Source organism: Perna viridis, chromosome 2 (assembly GCF_037379345.1).
Source record: "Perna viridis isolate PV_CMFRI_1.1 ecotype Kerala chromosome 2, ASM3737934v1, whole genome shotgun sequence".
Classification (NCBI taxonomy): domain Eukaryota; kingdom Metazoa; phylum Mollusca; class Bivalvia; order Mytilida; family Mytilidae; genus Perna; species Perna viridis.
Window position 1 is genome coordinate 35,437,929 of NC_142446.1, and position 19,268 is coordinate 35,457,196.

Here is a 19,268-nt window from a genome sequence, read left to right on the forward strand (position 1 = left end):
AAGATTTTACACAACAAAAATGCGTAAAAATTGAATAAATATCATAATTTTGCAATAGCGAATACACACAGGAGTTCTGACAGAAGTTCTTTTAGATTCACTTTTCTTAATCATTTTATAAGGTAAATAAACAGTTTTCTTGCAAAAAATAAGAATCAGGAGATAGTTAAATCTTTTTTTTTTTTTTGCATTTGATATTAGAAAAGTGTTTCTAACTTTGCCGGATCATATTAGGGAATGGACTGCGTTGCTACATACAAACAATTATCTTAGAGGGTGTGCTACTGGTTTCTATACACTAAATTATTCCGTATAAATGTACCAGCTCATTAAAAGCCTCTCAGTCAACGCAAAAGTAAATCATTAGGTAGAACACTGAGAATTTTATACGGATACTAAAACAAACAAGTATTGAAAACAAACTGTGCCATAAGGTACGACGGATGGCTAGGTGTTTAATCCTGTGACAGCTAACTAGGTCACATGATAAATGTACAGATAAAGTTGGACCATCATTTTAAAGTGAGTTTTAGCCTGAATTTTTGAATTTTTTTTTATGAATGCACAAAGAGATCCAGCTTTAACCAACAAATCCCTTTTCCAGCAAAAAGAACGTATAAATGTACACTTTCAGTTTCAATCTTTTTTTGGTTAACGCTGGATCTCACTATGAAATAAGTTGATATAGAGTGAAAAAAAATGTTATTTTATTTACTGGATAGCCTTCAATACGGTTTTTGTGCAATCGTTTCTAAATCGATTCTTTTTAACTTACAAACTTAATCCATTAAAATTGAAAATTTACAATATGAATAACATGATTATTTAGTTTTCTTCCGAATTATTGACAATTTTTTTACAAATTATTTCAGTAGGTAAAATATGGCCTTATTGGCCGTCATCATTTCCTCTTGGCTTGTACTATAATTCTTGTTCTTTTTTTGATAAACACTCCTGATCTTCTTTAACAGGTAGGATATACATAGCACAGATAAGTAAATCACTGTCAAGTTTTAAATATGCTGTACACGTTTTTGAAGGAGTATCCTCTCATCAACATGATAAAACCAAATGCATAGGAAAGGAGTTGTATTCAAGAAGAGCTCGCAACCAAGGTTGTTGAAACTAATTAATCACCGAGACTTTCTACCATGCGCAATACAGTCAATAAAATCTTGATTATTTTTTTAAAAAATCAAAGTATGAAATTTTTTTTTTATAAATTTGACATTGAGGGGACTTTTGTTACTTTGTGTTATTTTGGTTATTTTATGTTCTTTGTTGTGTATGTCTGTTTTCTATTTATGGTCTTTGTTGTGTGTGTCTGTTTTCTATTTATGGTCTTTGTTGTGTGTGTCTGTTTTCTATTTATGTTCTTTGTTGTGTGTGTCTGTTTTCTATTTATGGTCTTTGTTGTGTATGTCTGTTTTCTATTTATGGTCTTTGTTGTGTGTGTCTGTTTTCTATTTATGTTCTTTGTTGTGTGTGTCTGTTTTCTATTTATGGTCTTTGTACCTAGACTACATTCTTTATATTTCGGTTATAATCTTGGTTTCCTTGAATACTCTCTCAACACGATGTTAAATAGGATGTTTACATGTATTTCACCATAAAATGTGCATTTTTCTTGCCTCTGCATCCTGTTGAGAGAACAACAATCATCCGAAAGGGTGAACCCCCATAACCCTACTTTGAAATATTTCGGGTGAACAGAAGACATATGTTGAATTAATAAATTTAAAAGTTATTGCATACAAGTGTTTCATAAGAGTTCAGTCCATATTCTATAAATATTGCCAATTTAATGTGTATATGTGTACGTCCTATATTTTGAAGAAGAACCTTACGTCGCTAATCCAGGATTCATATTGACTACTCCTTTCCGCCGACCTTTATATATATCGCAAAAGGGAGTTGTATCATAAATGGGTAATGTTGTAATTAGGAACTAATCGTGTTTGTATCAAAACTAGGGAACGGTATAGTATCGTAAATTGGAAACGTATCGTAAATTAGGACTGGAATATCACAATCAGATTGAAATTAGACCTATCAATTGTTTCATGCAGTGACTGAATGGAACAACTGATAGGTCTGATTTTAAAAAGATTGGGTGTATCAATAATGAGCAAAAGCGTATTGTAAATGTGGAATAATAATTTATTGTAAATGGGAAATGGTTTATCGTAATTTGGGAATCGTGTTTTGCAATTAACGGATTGTATAGCGTAAAAATGTAAAGTGAGAGCCGTATTTAGTCAATTGGGAATATTATATCGCTAATTGAAATCGTGAAAAATTTTATATTGCAAAAAGGAAATTTTCTATCCTGAGGATGAATTGTATCTCGTCGATTTGGAAAGGTTTTAATAAATTTGGAACGGTGAATCGTAGTTAAGGCAACATATGTGTGGTAATTGGTTAAACCTTGATCAATATTAGATGTACAAATTTTAATTCGTGTAAAATTAATTATTTGTGTTTTACGCACAAAAACCTCAAGATACCATCATTTTTGTATTATGATACTAAAATCTATCAAATAGATACTAATCGTTTTCAGATCAAAACGAAACAAATATAAGATTTTTGTTCTCAAAATAATTCCAAAACGTTACGAAAACCCACAGGAATACAAATTGAATAGACCTCTTACCTACTGTTACAAATGAACTTTACACAAAGTTAGCTTATTTTCTTAGAAATTTTACAAGTTTTTATGAACGTATTAAACTTTTCATTTAGTCGTTATGAAAATGTACCGAGTTTGGATGTATTTTTTAACATCAATATCTATATTTAATTTATATATCCTCTTACACACGTGTCGTCTTGTCTTTTGAAAATTTAATGAACTTCAATGCATTTAAATTGAATACTTATTAGTTAACTATTAGGTAATTAATTTGAAAGTAAATTCAACTTCTAAGTCCTAAGTACATTTAGAACGGAATTATTAAGTGCCCAAATCAATATGTTTTAAAACCATGTAGCAAAGTAAAATGTCAAATATTGTCAGCTAAAACTACATTTAATTTTTTATTCTTTTTTTTTTCAGGTGGTAGGATTCAACCTGGGAAGAAATCCACTTGAGATGCAAAACCTTCTTCTTGGGGTCCCACTAGTTAAGAAGATGTTTAATAATGTTCACTTTAAAGTTCGCACCCTTTCTAACCTTTGAGGTTTCAGAGGAACATTATAAATGTCGTTTAAAGTATAATGGACATTGTCTGAATGGATTATAAAGCGTAATTTTCAACTTAAAGCATGTCAAGTGAAATAACGTGTGGTAAAAATTGAAAACACTCATATAATTATTTATACTCTCTAAATTGCCAATTTCTTTAAAGTTACAGGAAAATGAATATGTCTGCATTCTTTCTTTTAATGTGTCTCTTAAAATTTGAAATCTACTTTAAAGAGTAACCAAGGGAACCAAGATTCTGGCGAAAATCGAAAGACTGTAATTCAGGGACAAAGACCAGACATGGAAAACAGACAAACACAAAAAAGAACATAAAGCAACTAAAATAATATATACAAAATAACAAAAGTCAATGAGCAACTCGGACTCCACTAAACCTTGTAGCAATATAACCCATTTCCTAATTGTAAAAAGTCTAGCGAGATACAAAAAATCTGCGTAGTTATGGCAAGCTCTGGTATATGGTTTCCTTCAAACGTACAACATTCTTACACATACTGACTATTACTAATAAATAATTGAAAGTTGAAACACGTGATTAAAATATGCATGAACGTAAATGAAAACAAAACATCCTTATCATACATTTTTTGTGTTTTCATTTGTTTTGTTGCTATCATGAACTCGTGGATCGTTATGGTGTATCCATCTGCACCATGAAAACTGTTTTGTTCAACGGGTCATAATTTCCTTTCCTCGTTTGTCTACCCCGGACTTGACTTTTTATGAGCAACTCGGCGGGTGATTCTATAAAAGCAGAGGACGCTTACCCTACCGGTGCGTCCGGTCCATGTTCCCAGTTTTTAGTCATTTGCTCTTGTTACTTTGTATGTATGATTTTGGTCACTTTATGTTCTTTGTTGTGTATGTCTGTTTTCCATGTCTGGTCTCTGGATTGCATTCTTTGATTACCGCTATAACCTTGGTTCCCTTGATTACTCTTTTATCAATTGGCTATCTTGTTCACGTGTAGAAGACTTGTGAAATGCTCAAAGTGAATTATTGTCTCTTTACATTGTAGAGAATTCATACATGATCTTCACTTACTACCTTTTCCCTGGGTTTCCCGTTGTATTTTAATAAAGTATATGAAAACGCAGCTGGAGTTAGAAATTATAAGATGAATGAAGTCTTAATATTTAAATGTAGGAGAGTTTAAAATTCTGCTAATATTATTGGTAGAGTACCTGTATGGGATAAACTTCCCATTGTATGGGGTATGGGGCACGGAGGATGGGGAATGGGGGATGAGCAATGGTGAATGACTGATGGGGCAATGGGGATTGGGGCTGGGGAATAATTTTGTTTGGTCAATGAAAAAAAATGTTTTCCGCAAGCAACGTATCTATCATAATTCTATGACAGCAACTAAAAGAGTTTTTTTTTTTTTTTTTTTAAAAACTTCTTGTAGAGTATTATTTAATGATTACAGGTGTCGTTTTTCATTATTAATTGACATTTGTTTTATTTTCTGGTCAATATAGACACTTGCATGATTTTAATATTGACACATTGAACATATTGAGCATAATAACAATACCACTTTTTTAAATAAAAAACGTTCAATTGACAGAAATATGTCACTAGTCGCAATCACGAAAATTGAAATGATATTGCCATTTTTGATGTTTTAAACAATAATTTTGGACCATTATTGAAATTAAAAATTGTTCGCACCCTTACAATTTGCAGAAAAATCTCATTTTTGAGAAATTGGACTGAAATTAATGTGATACAGCCGCACATATGAGGCTTATTTTGACGATTTTAACATTTTAAACAAAAATGTATGACCATTAAGGTAATTTCAAGTATTAGCACTCATTCAATTTGCAAAAAATATCTCAGTTTTTAGAATTTGGTTTGAAATGTATATTTTACAGCAATCCACATAATACTTATATTTTAATATTTTATACAATAGTTTTAGACTAATAAAAATTAAAAGTGTTCGCACATATACACTTTGCAAAAACATGTCATTTTTAAGATATTTGGAATGAAATATGAGTGTCGTAACCACAAACTGGATACTAATATTGCTATTTTTAATATTTTAAACAATAATTTTGGAGCATTATTGAATTTAAAACTGTTCGCACCCTTACAATCCTCAGAAATATGTTACTTTTGAGAAATAGGACTTAAATTTATGTGTCACAGCCACGCATATGATCTCGTTTTTCATTTCATCATAATTTCATGTTAAATTTATCAATTTCATGTTCATCGCCATGATATATAGCTGAAATATTGCTGCTCGAGCGTTAAACCCCGATAATCAATCCATCAATTTTTAGATGCACAGCTTTTACCAGTTGATTAATAGGTAATTTATGACACTGTTCTGTTTACTACACAAAAAATTGTGTTCTCGTCGAAGTAGTACCAACCACCCGTTTTCATTTCAATTATTTAAGGAAATTTGAGGGAATCAAGATTTGAACAGTAATAAATAAAGAACATAGTACAAGAATAACTACTAGGGAAAATAGACACATATAACAACGAACATGAAATAACAAATATAACATGAACAAAAAACAAAAACGAACATAATTCAAGGATAACTATTAGACAGGGAAAACAGATACACATACCAAAGAATATGATAACAAAAATAAAATGTACAAAAAAATGAAAGTGAATAAGCTACCTGGACGAAATGGGGTTCAAGACATGCTTTATAGTGACGAAACCAAATAGTTATCCAACTGTGTTGTGTAGGGAAAAGGCCGGGAGGCGACAGCGACATACAAGTACAAACTTTATTTCATTCAACCCTCTTAAACCCTACAATATTTATTTTAGTTAATGCCTTCTTACTTGTTTTAAAGCACCAAACGTTACAGAGAGCATTCTAAAAATAGCTCATGTGATATCTGCATATGAGTGCAAATAAAACATAGGCAAATGTAAGGACTCAATTTCGTTTAGAGTTTGCTGTTGAAATGACACAGGTATTTTTTGTCACTTTAATATTGAACTGAGCCTATAGAAAATGAACTGCCTGTAAAACGTCTTGTACATGCTGAGCTATAACACCGACAATATTTAGATTTTTTTCATAATAGACCATGTTATGTCCTCGATCAGACATATTTGGTCCTAGAGGACTGTAATTGCCCTGGGAGTTGCATCGGACCATGACAGCCTTTCTCAGGCAAATGTTACTTACCTTGTACATATAACTCATTTATTAGAAACAAACTTTTTTATTAATACAAAATGTACTCTTTTGTTTTTTTATTTTTCGATTAGATAAGGATTTTAAGGCTTAAAATCAAAGATTTCTGTTTCAAAATTCCACATAATAAATTGAATCTATTAAACCATACGATGTATGAATTGAAAGAGTAATCAAGGGAACCAAGGTTATAGCGGTAATCAAAAGAATATAATCCAGGGACAAAGACCAGACGTGGAAAACAGACATACACAACAAAGAACATAAAGTAACTAAAATCATACATACAAAGTAACAAAAGTAAATGATTAACTCGGACTCCACTAAAAACTGGGAGCATGGACCAGGTGCACCGGTAGGGTAAGCGTCCTCTGCTTTTCTAGAAACACCCGCCGAGTTGCTCATAAAAAGTCAAGTCCGGGCTAGACAAACGAGGAAAGGAAAACTATGACCCGTTGAATAAATCAGTTTTCATGGTGCTGATGGATACACCATAACGATCCACGAGTTCATGATGACGACCATAAAATGTCTGCACGATAACTGCAAAGGATATTGTATCCATTAGTCGCTTATGATGTGTAAAACTGGGATGTAATTTCTATGCTGACTAATTGAATTTTATTATTCTATGCGTGACTATTGAAATTTATTATTCTATGTTGACATATTGAAATCAGTTTGGTTAAGAGACCATCATATCAAAGTTTAAGGAATTTACAAATAACATACTTTTATATTTTGGTTGAGATTTATTAGGGCACTGCTATACACAATTTGGTGCAATCTGGGTTAAATGACACTATTGCTTTCATAATATAAACCATTATTATATGATGAAAGGATTTGTTCGACTCGCATCAATGATATATGTATCTAAAACCATCCCCATATACGAAGGTGGAAAAATCCATAACTGTTCAATCAATATCGACGGGTTTTAATTTAAAGCGCCATGCATATGATATTTATATAATTTTATGCTTCATTCATTACATTCGTACTATATACCTGTTTGTAGAAAAAACATATCCTTTTCGACATCATTGAAGTGAATCAAAACTCTTTTTTATCTATTTTCATTTAACAACAAAATGGTTTAAAAACCATGATATCGCTTTATTGGAAATAAAAGCGGTAGTAGTCAATATTGATACAAATACAGTTGTCATAGCGAAAAGTCAACTTACGAACAGAAAAGGTAAGGTAATTAATTTATTTTCAATAAATGTAAGTGTATTGTTATTTATTGTTTTTTTCTATTTTAGAACGTAATTACAATCTTAATATTCACTTCTACCGTGTTCTAACGCGTTCGTAAGTATCTAAGTTTCAAACGATGAAAATGGTAAGAAGCGGTTCAAACGATGAATTTACAATACAGACGAATAACAATGTTTATAAGTATACATGTAGTAGCGCAAGTGTGTTCTACTAGTATTTAACATTAATTATTTTTTTAGGTTTATTATAATATAATTCGTATTTGGTGAGAAGCGGTTTAAACGATGAATTTACAATACAGACGAATAACAAAACCGTATTGATCCCTACTAATTATCATCAGTCCTAATTATTTTTTTATTATTAGTAGGGATCAATACGGTTTTGACCCTGGGCTAGCACACTAGGTACATTTTCGTAGGTCACACATTCAAGGTTTGCCTTGCCGGAAGAACGACGGATACGATCCGGCATAACTCGTAGCGATCTGTATCGCCCCGTAGCTTACCGTATTATATCCGAAATAATTCGTAATGATACGTAGTAATACTTGGTCATCCGTGACAAGTTTTGAACATGTTAAAAATTTTACTACGGATGAAACAACCGTAGCACAACCCTACTTAACCGTATAAGCTCACAATGACCCGTTTCAAAACCGTATTGATCCCTACTAATTCGTAGATTAGTAATTGTCAAGGACTTGTACGGTTACTAACGACAACGTACGTACTAGCACGGTTACACTACGTTATTGCTAAGGATAGAGTATGGTGTTCTACGAATGTATAACGGAATGGTACGACCCCATTACGTTGAATTATGGATTGGTAAGGACTAGAAAGGTTTCCCAAGGATTTTTACGGTCTACTACGTCTGTAGTACGTTGCATCCCGACAAAATACGAATTATAACGGTCCAGTGTAAGCTCAATGGAGCACTGTCATCAGAATATGGCATTACTAGCAGGCTTCAAACTGCAACCAAACTGACATCAAAATGACACCAGAATTTTGTATAAATACCTTGTATAAATACCAAAGATAAAGTATTTGTTTTGTCGTGATACAGTGGATCATCAGTCCTAACTCATATTTGCATTTTATTGGCTTGGACTTGATATTGATATGACCCGAAATGCAAGAAGATGGTAGACTCGGGACTGGCTTCTCCGAAGTCCTATCCATGGGCAGTATGAGGCCCTAATGGCTAAAATTATATTAGAAAATCCAGCCGCATTTAAGAACTTTGTAAGCGTAGACCTACAAATGTTTCAGGAACTTCTTCATGTCATTGGGCCTAGGATTACTATGAAGAACACCTGGTATAGGCAGTCCATCGATCCTGGAATGAGATAAGCGAACACATTGAGATATTTGGCTACAGGGGACATTTACCGAACATTGGGGTATGGTTTTCGCGTTACTCACAACACAATAAGTGGTATTGTTCGAGATATTGGCAAGGTCATAGTTTCAATATATGCCGAGGACGTTATCCAGACCCCTTCTGAGCCTGAACAATGGCAGGCTATAGCTTAGCAGTTTCAAGCGAGATGGCAGTTTCCCCATACACTTGGTGCTCTGGATGGCGAACATGTAGCCATGCGGTGTCCTCCAAAGGGAGGACTTTGTTTACTACAACTACAAAGGGTATCATTCAGTAGTTCTGATGGCTCTCGTCGAAGCCGATTACAAATTTCGATGAGTTAATATCGGTGCACAAGATGTGGGCTCTGGCGCTCAGATATGGAAGTAATGTGATTTGAAGAAAGCTATTAAAATGGGGGTAATACCAGGTGATGAAAAACTAATGGGATATTACATAATTGTAGACGACGCCTTTGGTATGAAGACCTGGCTTATGAAGCCTTTCTTCAGTCGGGACCTTGCCAGTGATGAAAGGATTTTCAACTATCCTTTATCTAGGGCCAGAAGAGTAGTAGATAATGACTTTTGCATTCTTGCAACTAGTTTCAGATTTTTGCTGTCAGTCATGAACCAAGAGCCAGATACAGTTCATGAGGTTGTCCTAGCCTGTGTTTGCATTCACAACATCATGAGGGTGAGATACTTAATCGTATAAGACCGTGGTTTTCCGTAGTAACCTTTATCAATACCGTAGCAACACGTACCCTGTCGTATGAACCCGTGTTATGACCGTATAGTACTGTGTCATTCCGTATCAATTATAGCCATATTCCGAATTGTCCTTGGTGGGTCCGTTCTAATCCGTAGTCCCATCGCCCTTCAATCCTATTGGACGCAAGCCGGATTTTCCGGGGTCATCCATAAAATTTAATCCGTTGAAGAACCGGCGATGCAATCAGTGAATGTGTGACCTAGGCATTATATTACATTTTGATCATTCTAGACCCTGGCACACTAGGTACATTTCACAGAATATGTTTTTGTAGAATATTGATGTTTTATTATGTAACAGGTTGGTAATACTATGGATGCTTATTTTTGCCATCGACAAGTTCAGCAGCTGTCAAGATAATTATGTCAATATGTCGTCATACCTATCACTACAAGTCTACTTAAAAATATTGAAAAGTCGACTTAACAACATTTTATGTCGACTTAACACGAAAATTATCCAGTCAAGTCGGCATCTTTTTCTAGACAAGTCGACATAACATATCTCAAATTTTTGTCCTTGGGTCGAGATATTGCTCACTACTGCCGTCGTGAAATTAGGTTGTTGAGATACTTATGTTGACATGTCGACATATTTATCGGAACAAGTCTACTTTCACTGCTGCCGTCATTAAGTCAGATTGTAGAGATACTTATGTTGACATGTCCTGATATATATGTCGGCATAATTATCGGACCAAGTCTTCTCATCCTCTCTGAAAGCTGAAATAAAACATAGTAACCAACGTAGCCCATGGACTGTGCGGGTCCACCGTGCACATCCCCCACTTATAAACTTCGTGGCGATTTTTAGGTATCTTTATACCTACCATTACGGAATCAATTCGTCGCCAAAGAATATTCTCTGATTCTTTTTCAATATAAGCCAATATTCATCCGCTACTGGGTCAAAAAGCCAAAATTTTTGTGACTCCATTGTTTGAGCTCCTAAGCCTTTGTAGGACAGTACGAACATATTTAGGTATCATCATGTTTCCCAATGTCTCAACTTTACAATTGTACCCAAAATATTGCGATAACACTTAGGGTCCTGTGGTAAATGAAAAAAATATGTAACCATACCCCACCGATCGCTTGTTGAATTCAACATGTCGACATCTTACTAATATGTCATTACATTATTAATAGCAAGTCGATATTGTAATTCATTTTTTCTACATCATTCCGACATGTTATCTTCAACATGATAATTTGATTTCAGCTTATAACTCACAACAGAACATATTATTCTGACTTATTTGCCACAAAGTATCCTTACAAGGGGTGTACCATATGCATTTCCATACCGCACAGTCCATGGGCTACGTTGGTTACTATGTTTTATTTCAGCTTTCAGAAAGGATTAGTAGACTCGTTCCGATAATTATGTCGACAAGTCGACATATATATCAGGACATGTCAACATAAGTATCTCAACAACCTGACTTCATGACGGCAGTAGTGAGAGGATAAGTAGACTTGTTCCGATAATTATGTCGACATGTCAACATAAGTATCTCAACAACCTAATTTCACGACGGAAGTTGGAGCAATATCTCGACCCAAGGACGAGATTTTGATATATACAGTAAGATGTCGACTTGACCAGATAATTTATGTTAAGTCAACATAAAATGTCGTTAAGTCGACTTTTCAATACTTTTAAGTAGACTTGTCGTGATAGTTATGTCGATATATTGACATAATTATCTTGACAGCTCAACTTTTCGATGGCAGAAATAAGCCTATATAATTTTATTATTTGTTCATGCTGTATCTGAACCGGCTTATCACTACTTATTTTTTCAACTTATCGAAACTTGCAGATGATTTCGATTACTGATTACGATAATCCCAAGTCTGCTAAAGGGAAAATTGGATTGACAAAATACACAGCTAAGGTCACATGTTTAGGTGAGATACTATTTCGTAAAATTCTGTAAGTGAAGTAACATGATTGAATAAATATGATTGCCTTACAAGACGCGATTTTGTGTATTTGATTAATGTAATAAAATAAGTGGTACTGTGTGTTTGGATACAAACACAATAGTCGCCATAACCAGTAAAACAGTTGGATTCAGATACATGTAACTTCAGAAGCAGCCATTGAATTCAGAATGCCATGTTCCATTTAGCGGTTTGGAAGTTTTGAAATCGAACAGCGTTGAAACTTTTCCGATCTCGGCGGTCATTTTATTAAAAAAAATCTGCTTTCTGACTTTTTCTGCCATCCAGATCTGGTGTTTAAGAAAATATTCATACAATTAAATACTACACTATATTTATAGATATTATTTCCAGTTTTGTTTTGGAATCTATTTTGAAAATCCGAAATGTGTATGCACATCCCTCAGCATATTGTTATTATTATTTTTTTGTTGTTGCCAAATTTGGTTATAATTGAATGAACGATCTCTTACTTTAGTTCTAATCTCTACGATCGTTTCCAAGAAAACGTTAAAATAATAGTAATAAAAAAGAAATCGTGCATAAAAAATAAATGTCCAACAAGACTTAATAATAAGAAAAAAGTAAAGAAGAAATAGTGGGAAAACAATACATTGCAGAACATCGCTTTTACGACTTAAAAAAGCAATATATAAACATGTTCAATCAATACAATATATCATTAATATGTACCGAAATTGCATTTCGTTCGATATCTCAAAGCTAACCATCATTATCATTAATTAAAATAATTAATGATAATAGATTCCGTATTTGTCCAATGTTGTGATCATCATCTATCGGTCTTTTTCTATGAATACAAATTTAAAGAAATGATTGTTAAATAAATTCATACAATATATACTAACACTCTCTGAATACACATAGTTTTCATTTTAAAATATATTTACATAAGAAGCATGTATAATATGAGAAGGAACAAATTGAGAATTTGTGCTTTCTACAAACATAAATGTAATATTCATGATAAAAAATAACATTATTGGTCGCTTCTTCTAAGGATGCAATAACAGTTTATCTGATTACTGTTAACGTATTTATTTTCGCGGTGTACTAATGTTTGCTATTTTCGCAGTGGACAGAACAGCACGACAAATAGATTGATTTTTAGCACTTAATAACGCTAATCATTTTTTCTAGACCCCGGAAATTACTTCCCTTGAATATATTCATTTGATAGAATCTGCGACAACTAGTACCCGCGAAAATTAAAGGTTTAAATATTGTTCCCGCCATTTTCTGAGATTAACAATCCATATAACAGTGAACCCGTTACTTTCCACCTTTCAAACATTCTCCTGTACAATGCTTGGTTCTCAAATTACTAACGAGACGCACTAAATGTATTTACTCATATTAAATATAGAATGACCCAAAGGTAGGTAAACCTTTACTTTATCATATCAATAAGTTTCAGGAAACTTGTACTTTTATATAAATAAGTACTTACTACACATGAAAAGCAGGAGGTTTATAGTGAGCATGCAGTCTGTTAATTCGTCCGTCGTTTGTCTTTTCGTTTGTTCTCAGTTTCAATCCAGAACTCATAATAAATCTCTGAATGGATATTGGGTGAAACGTTCACATTAATTATCACGTTAAGTCATTTTACACGTCATTTTTTTCAGAATAACTTGGGGTTTCCTTATGCAGATCATGTCCTTTTGTCATTGGTCGATCAATTAGCGATATATTTAATCCATTTCATGCCATTTGATGCAATATGATGCAAAGTTGCACATTTTACAGATGAGATCCGTTCTAACCCCTGACTAAACTGTCCTTGAATTGGTAGAAGAGTTCTATGACATATTTCAAACTGTTCTATAGCCAGCTCTTCTGGCAGTTTTAGTAGAGCTGGCCTTAAAACTATTCTCGTAGAAATGTTCTGGTAGAGCTCGCTTACCAGATTTGTAATGAGGTTAGAACAGAAACAAAAGCGTTTATTTAACTTAATATGTTAAGGTTGTAACGGTTGATTTATTTCATTTTATTTTATACCGAGTACTATGAGATTCCGAGATTCTCATGATTAAAAACAAAAAGAAACACCGAATTCATCATCAATAATGACCGTGGCTTTTGTCCGAAGAATATCCCCAAAAAAATCTATAACGTTTTATAGCCAGCATCAATTTCAATATTCAAATTAAATTTAAGTGCATTTTATAATTTAAAAAAATAATTTCAATTTTTCACATCTTCTACAATGAAATGATTTTACACATTGCTTTGCATATCAAAAATATGCTAACAAACTGACACATAAACACAATAAATAAAATACACATTAAAACAACCCCCAACAAAGATTAAATATTAATTAATTTTTAATTCCCATATTTGAGATTTTCAAACATTTTTAGACAATAATTTTAGTGAAAAGTAATAAATAGGTATAAAAAAGTCAATTGAGTTATTCTTTCATTTTGAGGATTTTGAAGGAAAACTAAGTATTTGCACTCATTACAGATACTAAGAGTCGCTATACCTGATATATTCTTTGAACACTTTATGGGTAATTTTACAAGAAAAATTTCTACTCATTGCTTTTTATGTCAAAAGTATGCTAATAAACTGATACAGAAACACACATACAGTGGATATTTATTTTTTTATTCAATATTTCAGTTTTATCGCACCATCTAAAATTCACACAATTGTTCCCAATGCATTTATTATATAACTTGTCTTCAAATGGGGAGTTTTTCGACCGAAAAACATGTTCGCAGTCGGTACAGATACTACGAATTAGATATAATTTTTGAATATTTTATTTGTAATTTTACATGTGTACGTGACAAAAAATATGCGTATGGAGTGTTCATGTCACAACTCATACGTTATGCCAGAGCTTGCCGAGACTACGCAGACTTTTTGTATCGCGCTAGAATTCTAACAAATAGGCTTTTGGAGCAGGGTTAAGATTGAAGTCATCACTACGAAAGTTTTATTGTTGTCATCATGAATTCGTGGTTCGTTACGGTGTATCCATCTGTGCCATGAAACCTGATTTGTTCAAAGTATCATAGTTTTCCTTTCCTCTTTCGTCTACCCCGGACTTGACTTTTTGAGAAACTCGGCGGGTGTTTCTAGAAAAGCAGAGGACGCTTACCCTACCGGTGCACCTGGTCCATGCTCCCAGCTTTTAGTGGAGTTCGAGTTGCTCATTTGCTTTTGTTACTTTGTATGTATGATTTTAGTTACTTTATGTTCTTTGTTGTGTATGTCTGTTTTCCATGTCTGGTCTTTGTCCCTGGATTACATTCTTTTGATTAAAAGATTATAACCTTGGTTCCCTTGTTTACTCTTACAGTTTGAAGCACTTAATATTGTCTTGCATGTCGAAAGAAACAAACTAAAACATAAAAAAAGTGAATATTTATTTTTATATTGCCATTTACGGTTTTCAAATAGTTTTATCGTACTATCAAAACTTAACGAAAATGCGTCACTCTACAATTTTTCTTTTAAATTTGAAGTTAACTTTTTTTAATTTGTCAACTTGTTTGCAGTCAGCAAACCTATTAAGAATTTCTTTATTTCTCTTTATATGATACATATTTTTAATATTTTATGTAACTTAACACGTTTTCATTTTCTACAGTTTTAAGCACTTATTTTTACTTTTAATGTCAATATATCAATAACCAAAAAGGTTTACTTTTCATTCCCATATATGAGATTTTCAAACAATTTTACAGCTTTCACACTAGCAAAAAGGATCAATATGGGTTCAAATGTATTCATTTTATAGCTTTTAATTTCTTTTTTAAGTTTTCGAAGAAAATAAATACTAGCAGTCACATAAGAAATGTTGTTTTTACTTTATTTATTTCTTATTTTAAACATATTACGGCTAACTCTACATTATTGCATCATTCTGCCATGACATATTTTGAATACTTTACATGTATAATTTAGTTTCTACTATAGAACATTAAGAAATCGTTGCAATACTTCCAATAAAATACTGAACTGTACAATTGTTTGTCCATTGTAAAAGTGTAAGTGTACGGCGTAAAACTCACAAATGAACAATCTTTGTTTTTGTTTTGTTTTGTTTTGTTTTGTTTGTTTGTTTGTTTGTTTTTTGTTTGTGTGTTTGTTTATTTGTTTGTTTGTTTGTTTGTTTTTGTTTTGATTTGTTTTGTTTTTGTTTTGTTTTTGTTTTTGTTTTTTTTATTATTAATATTTATCATAATTCATTAAATTGATAGTAGAATTAAAGTAATAATATTGAACAGCATCAAGAGACGGCTGTATATCTTCTAACTTTTCTAGCAGTTCTGGCTCATCTGACAGGTCTCGTAGAGCTTGCTCTAGAATTCTTCATCGATTCTTTACAAACTGTCCTTGAGACAGCCGGCTCTCTTGACAATTTGGTTGAGAGGTTAAAGTGAATATATCACATGATGCCATTGCACATCTTCTAATTAGTTTTCCCATTTAAATGACTGTTGGGGTTTCATATATGGTTTCATGGGAAAAGAGCGAGAGATTCACCAATTGAGCATTGCTCAGAGGTTTTCTAGTTTTATTTATTACTATAAATGTAATATGTAGCATTCAGTCAACGTCGGTTAAAATTGAAAAAAAATGTGTAAAGTTATTGATACCTAATACAGATATGTTTTAAGGAATATATAATTCTTATTTGAACACTCCCTTTTACCAGCAAGAAATAAGTTGTTCGTAGACAAAACTTTTCTTGAGTCTCAAGTTATCAATATCTTATTTGTTGTTATATTGACAATTATACCTTTTTTACTTTACATTTTAAAGAACTGTCAAAGAAGAAAGTTTGGAAAGAATGCGAGTTAAACGATGACTGGGATGCAAAACAAACACATGATTACTTCGAAACAGAATTCCCATCCCTTGCTAATTCAGACCTCCGTTTGTGTTATAAGTTGAATGGCGAAGATGATATGAAAGAAGTTCCCAAAATTTTACAGAGACCAGCTAAATTGAAGAGTTTCTTTGAACTATTGGAAATTAAACCAGAGGTTTATATTGTTCCTATCGTAAGTAGGGTATGACAACACATATAGATTTCCTATGTTAAGATCGTGTACATATTGTATAACTCTATATACATGAAAATAAGGAGAATTGTATATATAGCTATTGTTCTACAGACCACACTAACCTCAACCACAATGTTTTAAAACATATGAGACAACAACCAAAGACGTGAAACACCGTTAAGCAATCAACATGGACAACATAGTCAAATATAGGTTTTTAAATTGTTATCTTATTTATTTGATCAATTTCAGACACTACAAGGAGAGGAAAGATCGGAAAATTGCTCCATGATTCTCTTAAAGTTTGAATGTTTATCCTTAATTTTCTTAGTTTGCTATGTACATTTTAATGAACTTTGTTGAGACATTTCTGTTAACTGACACATATATCATAAACATAACATAGAATAAAGTCAATACAGACAGATACTCATTCTGAGTGCTATGATACTGTTATAGATTCTCAACGAATTGTAGTGAACCGAACTCATTTTTTTCTGATATTATAAGTATTCTTTTTTTGTATTTTGTTTAGTATAAAGCCAGTAAAGTCTCGCAAATTAAAGCCTTGGTGGTAGGATTTCTTTTGAATGTTACTATTCTGGTTGCTAACGGGACCCAACTGAAAGGAATTATTGTAAATGGTGTAGACACTACATTCCAAAAGATAGTCCTTGCCTGCATAACAACAGCTATGGTATTCCAAACTTTAAATACGCTTTTATTAATATTTATAAGTTGCTCAAGGCGGAGTAAAATTAACAAAAATGTCAACATTTTAGTCGAACGATTAACTACTACATCTATAGTTATCATGGCTTTTATAACAATTGTAAATATTGTTATCAGTATTATAGGTTTTTCGTAGTCTGTATGACAGAAATAAAATCTTTATTCGCGTCATAGTCAATTTTACATATTGTATGTTGAAAGTGAAAGAACCAACTTGTATGAACACTTGAAAATATTTAAAAATGTGAAAAACCAGGACGGAACCGTCGGAAAGAGCGCAATTTGAAAGCATAATCGTTTAAAGTTAACACAATAAGGATGTCTTACATATTTCCGCTGGCAGAAATGTCACGCATAACAACAAGTTGGTATATCAAATATGAATTATTGTTAAGTCACGAAAAAAAAATACACATCCTTGTTAAAACTACAAAGAAAAGATTTTGTCTACTTGTGTTAATTGATTTTTGTCTTTACTGCATCTGGTAAATAAAGTACTAATTATGCAGTGAATGCATTTTGATTTAAAAAGACCGTGTTACTCGTTCTACATTTATTCACATCAAGGTAAACACAATAAATCCTGCCTTCATTAGGAAAGTCTAACATTGTACAAGTACACAGTATTAAGAAGTTAAATCTAAAGTTGCTTATGAAATCGACATGCATCAAAAGACAATTAAATATCTAACAGTCAATTACGAGATTAAGTCAAGTCTTTGACACAAATCCTGCTACATGTGTGAATACTTCGCAAAACTAATAGTCAACATTGAATGCAGAAAAGATATAAGCCATTGTAATAGATAAAAGACAAGAATAAAATGTGATACTAACATTTTATTGCATATTCAATTAAAACCAGTAAAACACATTTTTGAGGCAGTTTCAGTCAAGGAACAAATTCATAGTTATGGTCATTTATCAAATGATAACATGAAGAATTGCTTTTAGTAAATAAAGAATTTATCATAATCATTTTTATTATTGTTATGAGCAAATTGGTTTGTGTTATGGTATGGTTATCCTTCTGGTGCAATTGGTTAATTCATTTTGTCCATTTCCAAATTTTTTTGTACCTCTGACTCAATCGATTCGGAGGAAAAAAATTTGTAAACGCTGTAAATTTTAACTTAAATGTCCATTGCTCCTCTTAAAATGATTCTATTAGAAAACTTGGATATAAAAATATTTAAAAAAAAGGATTTTTGTATATTCATTTATAGCATTCAAACTTGGTTATTCCTCTTCGTAGGATTAATCAGGGCTCTTACTTAGTACACGATGTATTATGGTACGGGACATCTCATCTAGGTGTTGATATAAAGGATAGACGATCAAATTAACGATACATGTCAGCAAATCCGGAATGACCCGGCCAGCGAAAGCTTTATTTTCATTTAGCTTAGCTGGCGCTGGACTTTGTACAGGTTGTGTTGCCATGGATGTCACAGCGATACGTGTTCGAGTCCCGAGGAGGGAACGACCAAAAATTTGCATCGCAAATTTGACAGTTCTAACATCGTTGGGAATTTTTCAGACCCTTCTATAAGTTTATGTTATCTTCCTTGTATCAATTTGATCCGATGGAGCAGTGTAGCGAATAGAGTCGTCACATTCTGAGACGTTTAGAATATATATATATATTCTAAACGTCTCAGAATGTGACGACTCTATTTGCTACACTACTTCAAATTGATACAGGGAAGATATATAAACTTATAGAAAGGTCTGAAAAATTCCCAACGATGTTAGAACTGTCAAATTTGCGAAGCAAA

The 19,268-nt window shown here is 32.6% G+C and overlaps 2 protein-coding genes across 6 annotated transcripts in view; both read left to right on the forward strand.

Moving 5' to 3' along the window:
• Window positions 1-3,380, forward strand: part of LOC148624817 (uncharacterized) — a 45,987-nt gene extending 42,607 nt beyond the window's left edge. For all 4 annotated transcript variants that reach the window (XM_088567744.1, XM_088567745.1, XM_088567742.1 and 1 more), the window contains one exon: window positions 3,059-3,380. In XM_088567744.1, the coding sequence (XP_088423870.1) occupies window positions 3,059-3,181 (123 nt within the window). In that variant the 3' untranslated portion in view covers window positions 3,182-3,380. The remainder of the gene's footprint in view (window positions 1-3,058) is intronic.
• A 3,416-nt stretch (window positions 3,381-6,796) lies between these two features.
• On the forward strand, window positions 6,797-18,514 carry LOC148624818 (uncharacterized). Of its 2 annotated transcripts, none has more exons than XM_088567747.1 (4): window positions 6,797-7,598; window positions 11,584-11,671; window positions 16,514-16,755; window positions 17,294-18,514. In XM_088567747.1, the coding sequence occupies exons 2-4, from the start codon at window positions 11,584-11,586 to the stop codon at window positions 17,624-17,626; spliced, it is 663 nt and encodes a 220-aa protein (XP_088423873.1). In that variant the 5' UTR covers window positions 6,797-7,598; the 3' UTR covers window positions 17,627-18,514. The 2 variants fall into 2 exon arrangements, with proteins under 2 accessions (XP_088423873.1, XP_088423872.1); XM_088567746.1 differs by having other exon boundaries at window positions 6,799-7,593; window positions 17,294-18,513.
• The last annotated feature ends 754 nt before the right edge of the window (window positions 18,515-19,268 follow it).

Coding starts and splice junctions, on each gene's coding strand:
- LOC148624818 (XM_088567747.1), top strand. CDS start 11,584: ATGATTTCGATTACTGATTACGATAATCCCAAGTCTGCTAAAGGGAAA. Junction 11,672..16,513: donor AGCTAAGGTCACATGTTTAG/GTGAGATACTAT, acceptor TACATTTTAAAG/AACTGTCAAAGAAGAAAGTT. Junction 16,756..17,293: donor AGGTTTATATTGTTCCTATC/GTAAGTAGGGTA, acceptor TATTTTGTTTAG/TATAAAGCCAGTAAAGTCTC.